Below are 19,602 nucleotides of genomic sequence, written 5' to 3'. Positions count from 1 at the left end.
ACAGGTGCCCGCCACCACGCCTGGCTAATTTTTTGTATTTTTAGTAGAGACGGGGTTTCACCGTGTTAACCAGCATGGTCTCGATCTCCTGACCTCGTGATCCACCCGCCTCGGCCTCCCAAAGTGCTGAGATTACAGGCATGAGCCACCGCGCCCAGCCTTGTAGTTTTTTACTTGCTAAATCTGGCAATCTGATCTTGAGGCCATCCACAGCTTTCCTAGGTTCATAGTATTGAGTAAGAATTTATATAGACTGAAGAAGATTAAGAGTGTTTCTTTATTTTTTGTGGAATTATTTAACCACTTAACACTGAAGTACCAGGTGAAGGGTAAATTGAAAGAACTCTTTCCACTTCTTTTAGCTCTAAATATCAATCAGGACATTATTATTATTGCTGTTTTCTGGACTTACATCGTTATAGAGCGACTATGAGTTTGATAGTGTCACCAACAATTATGGCCAATAATTTCCATGTTAAATTTCTAGAACAGAAAGCTGTTGCATCAAATTCTTGAAATCGCAGACTTACGAAATTAGGTTACATAAACATCAGATGTTCAGGCTGAGGAAGGAAAGAAGCTGAAACAAGTACTCCCAATTATTCAACAACCCCTTGAAGCCGCCACTGTAACTCTGGGAATTGAAATACCATTAAGTCCTATCACGGCCACCACTTAGCCTTTTATCTCTTACTATTATTTGTAATTCCATAATCAAGCTAGTTTTCCTACGAAGTTCTGGGGCAGGAGTTTTCTTTTTTCGGAAATTTCATTTGGATAAAGAAACATGGTCAAAAAGTTACAACAGTGCAAATGGTTATACAAAGAAAAACAAGTCTCTCTTCTATCGTTACCCCTAGTTCCTGGACCGCGGGTTCTTAACTTGGGTTAGGAACTGCAGTCTAAGGGTTTCTAGAGTAATGTGAATTTTCTCAATGCATAATTTTCAATATACAGATAATTTTGCTCGTTTGTGGGGAGAGGATCCAAACTTTTACCTGAGCCTCAAAAGGGTCCGTGATGCAGAGAACCTGCTGAAGTAACCGATGCGCCCGAGTGACTCGGAACGGGGGGCTGCAGATATCCTGTAATAATTTGTCCCCGTGTGAAAAGTCTACCCCTGTCCACTCCACTCCACTCCGGGGCCGCTTGGAAGGGGACGCTCTCCGTAGGAGGCATCCAGCTCTTCCTAAGTTTTCCGCCTGCCGCATTCCTCCCCTCCGGCGCGTCGGCGTGCGCTTACGTCATGACGCCGTACACGCAGCCCCGCCCCTGCAGAGATCAGCGCTGGGACGGAACCCGGGTTCCTCTCAAACCGGGATTGTGACGCTTTGGTCTGGCTGGCCGCTGTTCTCTGTCCCACTTTTTACTCAGGCCTGCGTCCGCTGCCGCCGTCTCTCAATTTGCCCCCGGAGGAGGCAGGGCGGCCGTGCCTTCTGCCGTGCGCCCGCGTGGCTGCCACCGCCCCTCCGAATCCTCCGGGGCCGCAGAGGGGTTCGCTACGGAGGGAGGCGGGGGCCTTCGGGAGGAGGAGGCGGAGGAGGCGGAGGAGGAGGGAAGGAAGATGGCGGCCGTGGAACTAGAGTGGATCCCAGAGACTCTCTATAACACCGCCATCTCCGCTGTCGTGGACAACTACATCCGCTCCCGCCGAGACATCCGCTCCTTGCCCGAGAACATCCAGTTTGATGTTTACTACAAGGTATGCGCCGTGGGCCTCCTCTCTGCTCTCCTCCAGCAACCCCGGGGGCCGCACCCCCTTCCACGTCTGCGAACCCCCGCAGTTAACGCCTCACCCCTCGCAGCAGGCTTGCCTCCCGAAACGTCTGGTGCGGTGTCCGCATTGCCAGTGGAGAAGCGCCCCATCTCCCTATGCCCTGTCTCTTAAGCTTTGGGGCCTTGAAGTAATCTTCCTGAGGAGTCTTGCCCCCTGTTGGTGTTCCCTTCTACACAGTGGCCCTCTTGGGTAGGCCTTTTGCGTGGACTTCCTCTATCGCGCCCGTGTACCACCTAGTCCTTTCCTTCTAGCCCGTATCTTCAGGATATTTTCCATCCTCTCTTTCCAATTAAGTGTCAGCATCAGCTGGACTTTTTTCCGTGCTCCTCCCCCTACCCCTTCCTACTTTCTCCTCTCGCCGGCTTCCTTCCCCGAGTGTTTTAGTGTCTTTGCTTCGTGTTCCTTCGTTTCTCCTTTCTTTTCCCAATTGGGAAGGAGTTAGGGATTATTGGAAATAATCTGTGTGTTTTATTTGCATATTCTTTAAAGCTTTGATTTTTTTGTGGGAGAGGAGGAGCTCTATACTTGAAGTTGAATTAGGGATTTTGTGAAAATGAGAGTGCTGATCAACTGTTTGAAGAGGACAGGGAGAGATCTTTACTGAAAGAAAAAAATACTTTAGATTAAGTTCCTGTGTTTGAAAGTTGCAATCTTGCAGCATTGTTAAATCACCCCCCTCAAAAATCTGAACAGCAAGTCTCCCAAGTCACTCTCCAAGGAGTTTCAAGGGTAAGTGTCCTTAGATGTGGACTATTTTTGCAGTGTTTTCAGAGTGTGGAGAACTTTATGGACTCAGAGCCTGCCTTTTTCTCTCCCCCACATTGAATGTGAACACTGGATTTATTATTCAGTCCTCCTTGTCTTGAATCCGCGTCGATAACTCCTAGTGTCCAGTAGCCACCCATGCAAAATGTGATTAGAAGTAGAATGTAATTTATTTTTTAGACCTTGAATACTTCCTCTTGATCTGTAAGTTGGCTAAAACAGTGTAAACTGATATTTTAACAGATGTTTATATTCTTATGTATGTACGGTGTTTTATGGCAGTTGTTTTATTGGGAAGATTGCCTGCTTTCTCCACCCCTAGAATTTTTTTTTTTTTCCAGAATTAGCAGTTGATGGGCTGCATTCTACTAAATCCAGCTGCTTTGCACCAATTCTAACAATTAGAGTGGGCTTCCCCCCTAAATATTTGGAGAAGATTCATTTAGGTCATGCGTATTATTATTTTGGATTTCGAGAAAAAGCTCCCTTTATTCCTAATCCCTTTGATACGTAGATTTACTTTTGTGTATTCTAAGGAAATTTTGTTCATTTAAGATACATTCCTCCCCAGGAAGGACAGATTAGATTTGTCTTTCTCAGCCTGGGAAACTGCAGCTTTGTGTGTGCTCTCTGTCCATTTTATTAAATCATATGTAATCTTGTACCTCATATGTAATCTCTCAGAGGAAATCATTGGGAATGCAATCCAAGTGTATTTACTAGTTGAATTCGTTCAAAATACTAGAATATCTTCTAGTAACTTTCACTAATTGAAGCTTTTCATTTGAAGATTATTAGTATGAATAGATGGTGCTTTTGTCAGAATTTCTGTTTCACATAGTTCACACAGTTTTAATATTGCTCCTTTTTGGTACACTTTTACTTCTTAATAGTTGTATGCTTATTGGGAGTATGGCACTGTGCTAAGATGAGGGAAGTGTTAAACATGTGCCTGTAACTATGTTAAGTGCTTTTATGTGTTACCTTGTTTAATCTTCAGAATTAAACTGTGAAGTAGAGTACAGTATAACCCTGCTTTATTGGTGAGAAAGTTAAGTAATTTAATTAAGGTCTCAAACCTGATATTTAGTTCCTGAGCTCCTTGCTCTTTTACTTAGATATCTATCTTAAGATAGTAGATTATTTTAATGAAAGATATTATAACACTAATTTTTTTATTAGCTTCTATAGAAGTGGAGTGAAAGTCAGTCCCAGGACTCTATTCTAATCTTTAATGGAGATACAAGAAGAAATTATTCTTTATATTAAAATTAAAAAAAAAATAGAGATGGGGTCTCGCTGTTTCGCCCAAGCTGATCTTGAACTCCTGGGCTCAAGCTATCCTCCTGCCTCAGCCTACTGAGTAGGTGAGACTACAGGCATATGCCACCTCACCTGGCTTTTCTTCCTTTTAAACACTGTTAGCATATACATATAAGAAACTTTTTTTATGGAGACAGGATCTTGCTCTGTTGTCCAGGCTGGAGTGCAGTTGTGATCATAGCTCACTGCAACCTTGAACCCCTGGGCTTAAGCAGTCTTTCCATCTCAGCCTCCTGAGTAGCTGGAACTACAGGTGCATGCCACCCATGCCTAGCTAATTTTTTTTTTTTTTAATTTTTAGTATAGATGTGGTCTTGATATATTGCCCAGGCTGGAAAAACTTTTTAAAGCAATATAACTGCACACATAAATATAAGATACTCACCCCCTGCCCAACTTGTGAAAATTTTAGGAAGCTTACTGTTTACAATTTCCAATTTTCTGCACTTTAAAGCCAAGGAGAAACTCTAATTACATCTCTCTTGCAGTCCAAATTTCCATCAGTAGGCATAGTCATAGACAAAATTGTAGTATTCGTGGAATCAAATTTCCCCATTCTGCTTGTTTGGTGTAGTACAGTATGACCGTGTTAATTTTTGTAATAGCTTCAGATAAAGGCACAATCGTAAAGCATTAGGAGATGGAGTTATGAAATGAGCAGAAGGTAAAGAAGCAGGAATGTTGACTGCTCTCTAAGCAGGGAAGGGAGAGCATAGAAAGGGTAAAATATGAAATGTTTTTTCTTTTTTTTTTTTTTTTAAAGAATGGAAGACATTAGAATATATTTGTTGGCTGAGTGGCAGAAACCGAGAGAGTGAGGTTGAGTATCCAAGTGTAGTGGGAAATAAGTTACGGAGCAAGGTCCCTGAGCAGGGACATGAGTTGATGAGTCTTACCTGTTTTTGGTCTTTCCTCCTTCACCGTGCATAACTTAAGGTATTATCCTTATATTGGAGTTGGGGAAAGAACTCTTCTTCTAAGATCAGAACAAAAGAATTAAAGATGTAAAAGCACAGGGCTCACTCCCATAATTCCAACACTTTGGGAAGTTGAAGCAGGAGAATCGCTTGAGCACAGGAGTTCGAGACCAGCCTAGGCAACATAGTGAGACCCCTTCTCTACAAAAAGTAGAAAAAATTATCCAGGCATGGTGGTGCATGCCTGTCATCCCAGCTACTCGGGAGGCTGAGGTGAGAGGATTGCTTGAGATCAGGAGGTCAGAGCCTGCAGTGAGCTGTGATTGTGCCACTGCACTCCAGCCTGGGCAACAGAGGGAGATCCAATCTCAAAACAAAACAAGTCGTTACTATAGGTAAGTTTGTAAGAATGATTGTCACGAATTAGGAGGTGAGTTCATTTGCTGAGGGTAAGTGATAGGAGTGGTAGCTTTTATATACGAAGTCTAAACAGAAGTTGGGAATGTCTACTGAGGTGTATGAGAAGGGAAGGTGACTAAAAATATGTAAAAGAATAGACAGTTCAATAAAAATCAGAACCCTACACAATACAGTCATGTGTTGCTTAATGACGGGGTTATGTTCTGAGAAATGCATTGTTAGGCGATTTCATGCTTGTGGGAACATCAGAGAGTATATTTACACAAGCCTAGATGGTAATAGTCTACTACACACCTAGGTTATATGGGATAGCCTATTGCTCTTAGGCTACAAACTCATATAGCATGTTGCTTTACTGAGTACCGTAGGCAGTTGTAACACAATAGTAAGTGCTTGTGTACCTAAACCAGGGGTGTCCAATCTTTTGGCTTCCCTGGGCCACATTGGAAGAAGATAAATTGTCTTGGGCCACACATAAAATACACTAACGATAGCTGATAAGCTGAGGAAAAAAAAAAATATCATAATGTTTTAAGAAAGTTAACGAATTTCTGTTGGGTCTCATTCAAAGCTGTCCTGGGGGCCAGGTGCGGTGGCTCATGCCTGTAATCCCAGCTCTTAGGGACATGGAGGCGGGAGGATAGCTTGAACTCAGGAGTTCGAGACCTGCCTGGCTAATAAAGCGAGACCCCATTCTTCACAAAAAGAAAAAAAAAGTGTAACTCAAAGCTGACCTGGGCCACATGCGGCCCGCTGGCTGTGCATTGGGCAAGTTTCATCTAAACATAGAAAAGGTACAGTATAAAAGATAAGAAATGGTACACCTGTATAAAGCACTTACCGGGAATGGAGCTTTTAGGACTGGTAGTTGCTCTGGTAAGTCAGTGAGTGAGTGGTGAGTGAATGTGAAGGCCTAAGACATCACTGTACACTACTGTAGACGTTATAAACAGTGTATACTTAGACTACTCTAAATTAATGTTAAAAAATAAAGTAATTGGACTACAATGTCTCTAGGCAATAGGAACTTTTCAGCTCTATTATAATCTTATGGGGCCACCTTTTTATATGCAGTCGGTTGTTGACTGAAACTTTATGTGGCATGTGATCATAATGCTTGGATTCTCAAAGTTTTCTCTCCAAGGGCGTGCAACCATTTTGGTATAAAAGCGGGTAAGATGGAGTGAAAGAATTGTAAGGCAGATGGAGTGATAGATGCCTGTAGTCCCATCCTAGCTACCCAGGGATCTGAGGCAGGAAGATGGTTTGAGCCCAGAAGTTAGAGGTTGTAGTGTGCTAGCTGTGGTCGTGCCTGTGAATACTGCACTCCAGCCTGGGCAACACAATTATCTCTTAAAAGAAAATTCTAGAACTCTATATAGAGTGAAAGGAAATAGAGACGGGGCTGTGTTCTTATTCTAAAGAGTGAAGTTTATGGCCAGGCGTGGTAGCTCACACCTGTAATCCCAACAGTTTGGGAGGCTGAGCCGGGAGGGTCTCTTGAGTCCAGGAGTTCAAGACTGGCCAGGGCAATGTAGTGAGACTCCATCTCTTTAAAAAAATGAATGAAGTTTATGATCTTTTTATTTTAACTACTAAGGGTCTATTTTGTGTTTTTTCCAAATACAAAGTGTGCCACAGAGTCAAACTTTGTCTGAGTGCAGTGTTTCAGCAATGTGTTCTATGTATTCTTTTCACAATCTTAATGATTTTTTTTTTTTTTTTTTTTTTAAACAGAGTCTTGTTCTGTTGCCTGGGCTGGAGTGCATAGGCACAATATCGGCTCAGTGCAACCTCTGCCTCCCGGGTTCAAGTGATTCTCCTGCCTCAGCCTCCCAAGTAGCTGGGATTATAGGCACCTGCCACCACATCCAGCTAATTTTTGTATTTTTAGTAGAGATGGGGTTTTACCATGTTGGCCAGGCTGGTCTTGAACTCCTGACCGCAGGTGATCCGCCTGCCTCGGCCTCCCAAAGTGCTGGGATTACAGGAGTGAGCCACTGCCCCCGGCCTCCTTAATGATTTTTTAAAAAATTAAAGTATAATGCTGAAAAGAAAAAACAAAATAAAAATAAATACCATGCTGAGAACCATACTAATTAGGTTCTGATTTAGGATCAGAGTTAATTTTTTCTTTGTCTCTGTATATTTCAGTTGTATAGCTACATACAGCCTGAACTAACATTCAGTTTTCTGAGAATTTAAAAAAATTCACTGGTGGCCAGGCATGGTGGCTTATGTCTGTAATCTCAGCACTTTGGGGCCATGGTGGGAGGATTTTGCTTGAGTCCAGGAGTTTGAGACCAGCCTGGGCAACATAGTGAGATCCCATCTCTAGAACAAAGAAAAAATTAGCCATGTGTAGTGTTGCATGTCTATAGTCTCAGCTACTCAGGAGGCTGAGGCAGGAGGATTGCTTGAGCCCGGGAGGCTGAGGTTGCAGTGAGCTGTCATTGCATCAGCATACTCCAGCCTGGGTGACAGGGTGAGACCTTGTCTCAAAAAAAAAAAAAAAAAAATTTAAATTTGGCTACTAAAATTATAAAAGTATCAGAATAAATTATTGGGTCAATATTTTGCAGTGGGAAATGACTAAAATTTCTTCTTTAAAGAAATTATTTTTCTTTCTTTTTTAAGAGACAAGTCCTCCCTCTGTCTCCCAGGCTGTAGTGCAGTGGCATAATCATATCTCACTGCAGCCTTGGACTCTTGGCCCCAAGTGATCCTCCTGCCTCATCGTCCCGAGTAGCTAGGACTACAGATGCATACCACCACACCTGGTTAATTAAAAAAAAAATTTCTCCTTCCTGTAGGAGATAACAACAACAAAAAACCTTAAAAATTTTTTTTTTTTGTAGAGACTGACCGTATCTCACTTTGTTGCCCAAGCTGGTCTTGAACCTTAGCCTCAAGCAGTCTTCCCACCTCAGCCCCAAAAAGTGCTGGGATTACAAGTGTGAGTCACTGTGCCTAGCCTAAAAAATTATTTTTAAGGTAATGTACAAATTATGAAAATGTCAAACACTATAAAAATAAGTGGCCAGGAGCAGTGGCTCATGCCTGTAATCCCAGCACTTGGGGAGACCAAAGCGGGAGGACTGCTTGAGCCCAAGAGTTTGAGACCAGCCTGGGCAACATAGGGAGACACTGTCTTTACCAGAAAAAAAAAAAAAATTTGTTCAGATGTGGTGGTGCATGCCTGTGGTCCCAGTTGCTTGGGAGGCTGAGGTGGAAAGATCATTTGAAGCTTGGCAAGTCGAGGCCGCTCAATGAGCTGTGATTGTGCCACTGCACACTAGCCTGGGCAACACAGTGAGAACTTGTCTCAAAGGGGAAAAAAAAAAGTAATGTAAAAATAATTTTAAAATCTATCTTTACCTCTTGTCTTATCTTGCCAACACTGTAATGCCATCTTGGCATGAAGAAGGCATTTCTAAGAATGAAACCAAATCCCAGAAGGAAAAAAAAGAAATTGATGTGTTGGAATGCATTAAAAAGTAGAGCAGGGAGCAGTGGCTCACTCTTGTAATCTGAGAACTTTGGGAGGCCAAGGTGGGAGAATGGCTTGAGCCTAAGAGTTCTAGACCTACCTGGGCAACATAGGGAGACCCTGTCTCTACAAAAAAATTAAAAATTAGTCTGGCATGGTGGCACATGCCTGCGGTCCCAGCTACTCAGGAGGATCGCTTGGGCCTGGGAGATTCAAGGCTGCAGTGAGTGGTTATCATGACACTGCACTCTCAGCCTCCAGAGTGAGACCCTGTCTCTTTCTCTCTCTCTCTCTCACACACACACACGCACACACACACACGCACACACACACACACAAAAGGCTGGGCATGGTAGCTCATGCCTGTAATCCCAGCACTTTGAGAGGTCGAGACAGGCAGATTGCTTAAGCCTAAGAGTTCAAGACTAGCCTGGGTAACATGGCAAAATGGTGTCTCTACCAAAAACAATAAAAAATTAGCTAGGCATGGCGACATACACCTGTAGTGCCAGTTACTTGGGAGAATTGCTTGAGCCCAGGATGCAGAGGTTGCAGTGAGCCAAGATCATGCTACTGCACTGCAGACAGGTTGAGACTGTCTCAAAAAAAAAAAAAAAAAAAAAAGGAAATTGTAAGCACACTTTAAAAAAACACTATGCAGATGACAGCATTTGACAGATGAAGGGCATGTTTTCTAATACAGAAAGATCTAATACTAATCAGTTTGAAAAAGGCAGCTAAGGCAACTAATTCATGTCCCAAAAACCAGCTTACAGAAGAGGAAATATGAATGGCCAGTGAACATTAAAAGATACTCAACTGAAATACAAATTTAAATGCAAGATGAAGCCAGATGCAAGGTAATCATGAAGATGAAGAAAGAAAATCTGGAGGAATTCAACTTAATTGTTACCTGGCTATAACAATTAAGGTAATATGGTATTGGCACATGGATTGACAGACAGACCAATGGATCAAAATGGACAGTCCAGAAACAGACTGACACATATGCTATCACCTGTATTATGATAAAAGTGACACAGCACTATGATAGGGAAAGGAAAGTCAAATTAATGGTATTGGTTAATTAATTTCTGTATCAGGGAAGAAAGTATCTTGACTTTACCTCACACCACACACAAAAGTCATTTCCAGATAAATTGCTGATCCAAATACGAAAAAAGTTTTTTAGAAAAAAATTTTCTTTATGTCAGCAAAGATTAATTTGGATCTCAAAGTGGTTAAATATAAAGGAAGTGTGATAAATTGGTGCTATATTAAGATCAAGAACATCTCATCAAAAGATATCATTAAGCAAGTGAAGAGTCAAGCCACAGAGTGGGAGAAGATAGACGCAGTACCTGTATCTGACAAAGGACTCATTGTACACCTAAAGAACTGTACATTAATAGCAGAGAAAAGGCCCAGCGTGATGGCTCACGCCTGTAATCCCAGCACTTTGAGAGGCCAAGGCAGGGGATCACCTGAGGTCAGGAGTTCAAGACCAGCCTGGCCAACATGGTGAAACCCCATCTCCACTAAAAATAAAAAAATTAGCCAAGCATGGTGACAAGCACTTGTAATCCCAGCTACTTGGGAGTCTGAGGCAGGAGAATTGCTTGAACCCAGGAGACGGAGGCTGCAGCGAGCTGAGATCATGCCATTGCACTCCAGGCCGGGTGACACAGCGAGAAAAATACTCAGTTTTTTGTTTGTTTGTTTGTTTTTTGAAGAGAATTTGAATAGGCATCCCAAAAGAATATTCAAAAGGCCAGACATTTAGAAAGAAACTCAACCTTATTTTGTCTTCAGAGAAGTACTGTTTTACTGTACACCCATCACAGTGACTCAATGAAAATGTTAGCAAGGATATGGAGAAATAAAAAACTCTCATACATTGTTAATGGGAATATAAGTTGATATGCCATTTTAGAAAAGTAGCATTATCTACTAAAACTGAACATAAACATACCCTGTAACCCAGTAATGCTACTTCAAGTTATATATACTTATGAATGTACATAGCACTGCTATTCATAATAGCCCAAAGGTGGAAACTGTCCAAATACCCATCAATAGAAGAATATTAATAAATAGTGGGATAGTCATGTAGTAGAATATTACACAATGAGAATGAACAACAACTACTTGAAATAATGTGGATGAATCTTGCAAATGATAATGAGTGAAATAAACCAGTCACAGGAATATATACCAGAGGTTCCTAAACTTTCTCCCTTTATAACCCTTGGTTCATGGCAACCCCAGGCCAAAAGAAATACCTGACAGTTCTGTTTATTAAGTAGTTAGATCCAAAAAACTTCATATTATGTATGTCCTAACAACTTAAGTTCTGTTTTTTAAAATGCACAAAAATTGAAAGAAAAAAACTTTCATTCTTAGACAACCACATTAACTAATGGGATGTTTGTTTGTTGGGCACTGTACAGCGTCTCAAACCTTGGAATCAGATTGGATACCACCACTCTTATCTTTTTTTTTTTTTTTTTTTTTGAGAGGGAGTCTCACTCTTCTGCTGAGGCAGCGGTGCAGTGGCATGATCTCTGCTCATTGCAACCTCTGCCTTCTGGGTTCAAGCAGTTCTGCCTCAGCCTCCCCAGTAGGTGGGATTACAGGTGCACGCCACCACACCGGGCTAATTTTTTATATTTTTGGTAGAGATGGGTTTTCACCATGTTGGCCAGGCTGGTCTCCAACTCCTGACCTCAAGTGATCTGTCTGTCTCGGCCTCCCAGAGTGTTGGGATCACTGCACCCAGCTTCATCTGATGTTCCTTATTGACTTTTGCATATTACTCTTTTTATCACAGCAACCACCGAAAACACAGCTTCATAAAGATGTCATTGAAAGCAATGTAGTATACCAGTCTAGTAGTTGATATAGTGCATTGCAGATGTTGAATGTTGTTTCTCTCAAATTAAGAATATCTAGCAGTGACTCAGGGCACCTTGGTGCACAGTTTGGAAACTGAATGTATAATATATGATGCCATTTATGTGAAGTTCAAAACAGGCAAAATTTAGTTGTTGGAAGTTAGGAGACGCTATTCTTGGACAGTAGTGACGATGCAGGGACAGATATGAGGGGAGGCTTCTGAGATTCTAGTTATACTTTTTTATTATCTGGATGCTGGTTACAAGTGAAAAATTTATCAAGCTTCACATTTCAAATATGAGTTGTGCGCTCTTCTGTATGCATGTTATACTTTGATTTAAAAATGTTAAAATAGGCTGGGCATGGTGGCTCATGCCTGTAATCCCAGCACTTTGGAAGGCCAGGGTGGGTGGATCGCCTGAGTTCAGGAGTTCGAGACCAGCCTTGCCAACATGGTGAAACCCCGTCTCTACTAAAAGTACAAAAATTAGCCAGGCATGGTGGCTGGTGCCTGTAATCCCAGCTACTTGAAAGGCTGAGGCAGGAGATCTGCTTGAACCCGGGAGATGGAGGTTGCAGTGAGCCAAGATTGCGCCACTGCACTCCATCCTGGGTGACAGGGTGAGGCTCTGTCTCAAAAAAAAAAAAAAAAAAAAATTTAAAATAGGCCAGGCGCAGTGGTTCATGCCTGTAATCTCAGCACTTTGGGAGGCCGAGGTGGGTGGATTACTTGAGGTCAGGAATTCGACACCAGCCTGGACAACATAGTGAAACCCCGTCTCTACTAAACATACAAAAATTAGCTGGGCGTGGTGGCGGATACCTGTAATCCCAGCTACTTGGGAGGCTAAGGCAGAAGAGTCACTTGAACCTGGGAGGTGGCAGTTGCAATGAGCTGAGATTGCACTGCTGCACCCCAGCCTGGGTGACAGAGTGAGACCCTGCCTCAAAAAAAAAAAAAAAAGTTTTAAAATAACATCAGCCTTCACCTATCAGATTGTCATGCTTTAAAAATTCAAATCACTCATACCCTTTAACCAACAATGCAATTTAAAGAATTTTTCCTCCAGGAATACTTGTTGAATGTGTGGAAAATCCTATTAGAGGATATTCGGTGTTTGTTCATAAACAACATTGTTTATGATGGCAAAAATTGAAAACAACCATATGCTAATCAGGAATGGAATATCATAGTGCATTTATAAAGAATGAGTATTCTATATATACTGGAGTAGAGATGCCAGAACATAGAGCAAGTAGGGAGAATAAAAAGTTTGTTACAAAGTAGTGTGAATAGAATCATCTTATGTGTGTGTTTTGTTTTTGTTTTTTTGGTAGAAACGGGGTCTGGCTCTGTTGCCCAGGCTGGTCTTGAATTCCTGGCGTTAGGCGGTCTTCCTGCCTTGGCTTCCTAAAGTGCTGGCATTATAGGTATGAGCCACCTTGCCTAGCCTCCACTGTGGGTTTTTTGTTTGTTTTGAGACAGGGTCTTGCTCTGTTACCCAGGCTGGAATGCAGTGGTGCAATCACCACTTACTACAACCTCCACCTCCTAGGCTCAAGTGATCCTCCCTAGTAGCTGGGACTTACAGCTGTGTACTGCATGCTCAGCTAATTTTTGTATTTTTTGTAGAGATGAGGTTTTGCCGCGTTGTTCAGGCTGGTGTTCAACTCCTGGGTTCAAGTGATCTTCCTGCCACAGCCTTCCAAAGTGTTGGGATTATAATGGCGTGAGCCACCATGCCTGGCTGTGTGGTTTTTGTTTTTGTTTTTTTTTTTAATGTGGGGAAAATATGTATATTTATGTGTTTGCATTGAAAGAAGAATATAGGGGAACACAACAAAATTTTAATGGTGTTTACTCAAGGGGTAGGATCGCAGTTGCTTTTTACTTTGTACATATATGCTCTTTTTTTTTTTTTTTTTTTTTTCTAAGACGGAGCTTCACTCTTCTTGCCCAAGCTGGAGTGCAATGGCATCTGCAACCTCTGCTTCCCAGGTTCAAGTGATTCTCCTGCCTCAGCCTCCCGAGTAGCTGGGATTACAGGTGCCCACCACTACGCCCGGCTAATTTTTTGTATTTTTAGTAGAAATGGGGTTTCACCATGTTAGCCAGGCTGGTCTCGAACTCCTGACCTCAGGTGATCGTCCCGCTTCGGCCTCTCAAAGTACTGGGATTACAGATGTGAGCCACCATGCCCGCCCTCAAAATAAAAATGTAGAAAACATTGATTTTGGTGGATCTATCTTGACAACCATATTTCTCCATGAGAAGCTTCAGCTGTTCCTCCTTCATGTCCATCTTCTGAAATGCCCTGTTGGCATTATAGTACAAAACCACAAGTTATCTGTCACAAAAATTGAATCCCGATAGATGATCACAAGCATTCTTGGCAACAAAGATGTCTTCACAGACCACATAAGCTGTTCCTCTAGTTTCAGGTGTGCTCTCCACTCTGATTTGATGAATAGGTCCATATTTCCCAAATATACATTGATTCAGCTGTGATTGTGTATGGCAAATTTCTTATATACAATATCTGATGTACTTCAGGTGGAAGTCGAATGCTCGCCCTCTTGGCCGCTTGCACTGCTGTCTTGGCAGGCTGATGAGGTTACTGTAGCAAATACTGAAATTCTTCTGGACACCTTCCGAGCTCGCTGGGCTTCAGGCACTGCACAGCGTCAGGGGCGGGACATGAACACCCAAGTACTGCTGGAAGCTGTTATAGCACCCACGGAATAGCGCTGTCTCACGCCAAGATGCGTCCATGTAGTGTTCCCTTTCGAATAGACTCCCAAGGCCCCCCCAAAAAAAAAGAAAAGAAAATTTTTTTTTAAGTGAAGAGTTTCAGACTTATTTCTGAAACTGTATACTTACATATTCAGCATTCTTTTTTTTCGTTTCTTTTCTTTTCCTTTTTTTCTTTTTTAGATGGAGTCTCACTCTGTTGCCTAGGCTGGAGTGTAATGGTGCAGTCTCGGCTCACTGCAACCTCCGCCTCCTGGGTTCAAACGGTTCTCCTGCCTCAGCCTCCTGAGTAGCTGGGACTACAGGCGCGTGCCATCACACCCGACTATTTTTTGTATTTTTTGTAGAGACGGGGTTTCACTATGTTGGCCAGGCTGGTCTCGAACTTCTGACCTCGTGATCCTCCCGCCTTAGCCTCCCAAAGTGCTGGGGTTACAGGTGTGAGCCACTGCACCTAGCCCTATTCAACATTCTTGAGGTGCTAACCAGTACTGTTAAAATTAGTAAAAAGCCAGCAAAGTCAACTGAAAAACTATAGCAGTAAGATAATTCAGTAAAGGGGCTGATTACATGTTTATAATTAAAAATTCAATTTTTCTATATGCAATATAGGAAGGATTATATCTGACTCAAAATAATAAAACACCTCTTTGGGAGGCCGAGGTGGGCGGATCACGAGGTTAGGAGATCGAGACCATCCTGGCTAACACGGTGAAACCCCGTCTCTTCTAAAAAATACAAAAAATTAGCTGGGCGTGTCGGTGGGCACTTGTAGTCCCAGCTACTCGGGAGGCTGAGGCAGGAGAATGGCTTGAACCCGGGAGTCAGAGCTTGCCGTGAGCCGAGATTGGGCCATGTACTCCAGCCTGGGTGACAGAGCGAGACTCCATCTCAAAAAAAAAAAAAAAACACCTCAAGGAGTGAGTCCAAAAAGACACCCAGAAGTCTTCAATAAATGTAGAAGAGCCAATATTTTGTTCCTAGGTTGGAAGATTTGGGGTTTTAAAGATGTAACTTTTCCCAGAATCTATATATTCAGTGTGAACTTAATCAGAATCCCCAGAACAGTTCTTAGAACCAAGTTAAAAATTTTAAAAATGTGTAGTGGGAAAAAATATATCTATTATATAATAGAGGATTAAAGTTTATTAAGCATATTCAAAACTCTCGCAAATCAATAAGAAAAGGAGGACTGAAAAGAAGTGTGCCATTATGTTGACAGTGATTTTCCTCTGTAGATGGTAAAAATCAGCAATTTTTTGAAATTCCCTGCATTTTCTAATGTTTTTAAAAACATAAATTCTGAAATCAGAGGAAACAAATGTTTTACAGTTGGTTATCTAGAATACAGAATGAGTTTTCTTATAGAGACAGAAAGTGTTTTTTCTTTTTTTTTTTTTCGATGGAGTCTTGCTATGTCGCCAGGCTGAAATGCAGTGATGCGATCTCGGCTCACCGCAACCTCTGATTTCCGAGTTCAAGCGTTTCTCCTGCCTCAGTCTGCCGAGTAGCTAGGATTACAGGCACACAACACCACACCCAGCTAATTTTTGTATTTTTAGTAGAGACGGGGCCACCATGTTGGCCAGGATGGTCTCGATCTCCTGACCTCATGATCCACCCAGCTCGGCCTCCCAAAGTGCTAGGATTACAGGCGTGAGCCACCGCGCCCGGCAGAAAGTGTTTTCTTATAGCTATACTGCCCTCTCCATCTGTCTCATGGAAACACTTCTGATTTTCACCACATATTGATAGTGAAACTTCAAGAAGAGAAGCTGAGAAACTTATCCCAAATATAGAGATTGCTGGTATATATTGTGTTATGTATGACTGGTTATCGCTGGCTAGGCCTTCCATCTAACTAGATTTTTGTTTTGAACTTCCATTTGTGCTGTGGTAACATCTTCTACCACTAACAAAATCATACTATCTTGAAAATTATGCCATTGACCTATAAAGTGAGGTACAGAGTTGGAGCATCTGGGTAAATACACATAAGTTCATTCTTTTAACCATTGAGGGGAAAAAACTCTTAATTTCTTGTTTCATGGATGATTGACCTAGTGACATCATCATCATAAATGGGCAGCATATTTAAGTTTTAGTAAAGAGTTGCCCTTTTATTTGAATATTATCTGAAATGACACTTTAACGAAGCAACAGATAAAGGACATTAAATGTACAGTATAAAGTACAAAGAAAAGGAATATCAATATTCTAATATAATTTTTTTCAGAGTACATTTCAGATGATTTTTTTTCCCCCCAGAAACAGGATCTCACTTTGTTGCCCAGGCTCTGGCGTAGTGGAGCAATTATGGCTCACTGCGGCCTCAACCTCCCAGGCTCAGGCAAACCTCCCACCTCAGCCTCCCAAGTACCTGGGGCACACGCCACCATGCTTGGCCAGTTTTTTTATTTTTTGTAATGATGGGGGTCTCCCTGTGTTGTCCAGGCTGGCCTTAAACTCCTGGGCTCAAGCATTCCTCCCACCTTGGCCTCCCAGAGTGCTGGGATTACAGGTGTGACCTACCATGCCCAACATCAGATGAGTTTTTTACTTTTTAAAATTATTTGTTTTGAGACAGGATTTTGCTGTGTTGTCCAGGCTGGAGTGCAGTGGTATAATCATGACTCACTGCAGCCTCGACCTTCAGGGCTCAAGTGATCCTTCCACCTCGGCCACCCAAGTAGTTCGGACTACAGGTATGTACTACCACGTCTGGGTAATTTTTTATTTTTTGTGGAGATGGGGGTCTTGCTACATTGCCCAGGCTGGTCTCAAACTCCTGGTCTCAAGCAATCCTCTCGTCTCGGCTTGCCAAATTGCTGGGATTACAGGTATGAACCACTGTGCCAGCCTTCAGATGAGTTTTGAGATCAGAGGATAATAATAAATGAATCATGTAAGTGATGATAACTCATGTTTGTTAAATGAAACATATTCTTTTATGTTAGAGGTAAAGGATACATTTACAAGACTTTTCTTTTTTAAGAAATTAAATACATACAAAAATAGAATAGAATAATGGATTCCTATGTCTATCACCTAGCTTTAACAATTATCGATTCTTGGCCAGTCTCGTTACTGAATCTCTTCTCCCATTCACTTTCCCCTTTCGTGTGATATTTGGAAGCAAATCTAGGCATCAGATGATTTCTTTTTTGTTGTTGTTTTTTGTGTTTTTTGAGATGGAGTTTCACTGTTGTTGCCCAGGCTGGAGTGCAATGGTGCAATTTCGGCTCACCGCAACCTCCACCTCCTGGGTTCAAGCAATTCTCCTGCCTCAGCCCCCCGGGTAGCTGGGATTACAGGCATGCGCCACCACGCCTGGCTAATTTTGTATTTTTAGTAGAGATGGGATTTCTCTATGTTAGTCAGGCTGGTCTCAAACTCCCAAGCTCAGGTGATCCACCTGCCTAGGCCTCCTAAAGTGCTGGGATTACAGGCGTGAGCCACCACACCTGGCCAGGTAATTTCATCTAGAAATATTTTAGTAACTACCATACTGTTATAACACCTGAGGAAAATGAACGGTAATTCCTTAATGTTCTTAAATGTACAGTCACTGTTCAAATTTTCAGTTGTTTCAAACGTGTATTTTTTTTTTTTTTTTTTTTTTGAGACAGAGTCTTGCTCTGTCGCCCAGGTTGGAGTGCAGTGGTGCAATCTCGACTCACTACAACCTCCGCCTCCCAGGTTCAAGCAATTCTTCTGCCTTAGCCTCCTGGTAGCTGGGACTACAGGCACGCACCACCATGCCTGGCCAATTTTTGTATTTTTAGTAGAGACGGGGTTTCACCATGCTGGCCAAGTTGGTCTTGAACTCCTGACCTTGTGATCCACCTGCCTCAGCCTCCCAAAGTGCTGGGATTACAGCCATGAGCCACCACGCCTGGCCTCAAATGTGTATATTTTTATAGTTTGCTTGTTTGGATCAAGATGCAGGTAAGTTCCACATGTTAGCATTTTCTTGATATACCTCTTTAGTCTCTCTTGATCTATAGTTTACCTTTCCTTCTGTTTTATTTTCTTTGCAATTTACTTGTTAAGAAACACATTCATTTGTCCTGTAGACTCTAAAAGAGTTTCCTGAAGTCTAGATTTTGCTGGTCAGTATATACAGCATTTTCATCTCCCCTCAGAAACACCTGGGTGTTTTTGCATTTGTCTGTTTGGGGACTTCATGGGTTTCACTGGTTTCAGGCCAGTTTTTAATGCCAGATTCTGAGTTTGGGGTCTGTAAATCATCTAGGTAGTATCAATTTGGACTAGGTACCCATGTGTGTCCTGGGCTGGAGGTTTCAGTTTTTCATAGGAGACTTGCTAAGGCTAGAGGAGATGTTCTAGACTTCTTTAGGCACGTAGTTAGATTTCTTTGGGCAGGTAGTTAATCTCCAGGTCTCTTTGCTTACAGGATATGCTGCCTCAGCTCCTTTCTGGTCTTTGATACTCCAGCTTGAAATCATTCAGAGGTATAAACTACTCTGTTTTCCTTCTTTCCTAGCTGCTTTCAAGTTTGTGTTTTCTTAATTTTTGGCAACTGTGGAGTTTCTATGCTTGGTTTCAATTTAGCTATTTATCCAAAAGTTATTTTGTGATTTTTTTTAATATGTATCCAGCCTTCCTGTGTCCGAAAAAGGGTTGAAAGGTTAGCATCTTTGTCAGTGCTATGTGCCGTATTGCTAGAAGTGTTACTAGCAATTCCTCTGCATCTGAAGTTCTTGGAGTGGATATTTTATCTGTATTCTTAAAGCAGTTTGCCTACCTTCATCGTATAATCTGTGAACATTATTTTTCTGTTCTGAAAGATTCTAAATTTTTTGAAATCAGAGAACAGTTCTGCCAAAAAATACACAAATTAGTGAGGCATTGGTGGCTCGCACCTGTAGTCCCAGCTACTCTAGAGGCTGAGGCTGGAGAATCGCTTGAGCCCAGGATGCGGAGGCTGCAGTGAGCTGGGATTGCACCGCTGCACTCCAGCCTGGGTGGCAGAGTGAGACCCTGTCTCAAAAAAAAAAAAAAAAAAAAAAAGAAACAACTTGGCTGGGTGTAGCAGGGTGTGTCTTTAGTTGTAGCTACTTGGGAGGTTGAGGTGGGAGAATCTCTTGAGCCCAGGAGTTGGAGGCTGCAGTGAGCTATGATCACGCCACTGCACTCCAGCCAAGGTGACAGTGAGACCCTGATTCAAAAAAATCAAAATGAAAGGTGCTTATAGACTAATTGGAGAGGCAATAGTCAACTGTGTGAAAGTGAGGTTTTT

The 19,602-nt window shown here is 42.2% G+C and overlaps 1 protein-coding gene and 1 pseudogene across 1 annotated transcript in view; one reads left to right on the top strand and one right to left on the bottom strand.

Moving 5' to 3' along the window:
* The first annotated feature begins 1,292 nt into the window (after window positions 1-1,292).
* The window catches only part of APPBP2 (amyloid beta precursor protein binding protein 2), an 80,645-nt gene continuing 62,335 nt past the window's right edge, over window positions 1,293-19,602 (top strand). The window contains 1 exon segment of the mRNA NM_001131419.1: window positions 1,293-1,702. Coding sequence (NP_001124891.1) covers window positions 1,565-1,702 — 138 coding nt within the window. The 5' untranslated portion in view covers window positions 1,293-1,564.
* On the bottom strand, window positions 5,926-19,113 carry LOC112129608 (splicing factor 3B subunit 6-like; annotated as a pseudogene).

This window comes from Pongo abelii, chromosome 19 (genome assembly GCF_028885655.2).
Source record: "Pongo abelii isolate AG06213 chromosome 19, NHGRI_mPonAbe1-v2.0_pri, whole genome shotgun sequence".
Taxonomy (NCBI): Eukaryota; Metazoa; Chordata; class Mammalia; order Primates; family Hominidae; genus Pongo; species Pongo abelii.
This window is presented reverse-complemented; position numbering and strand designations above follow the sequence as displayed.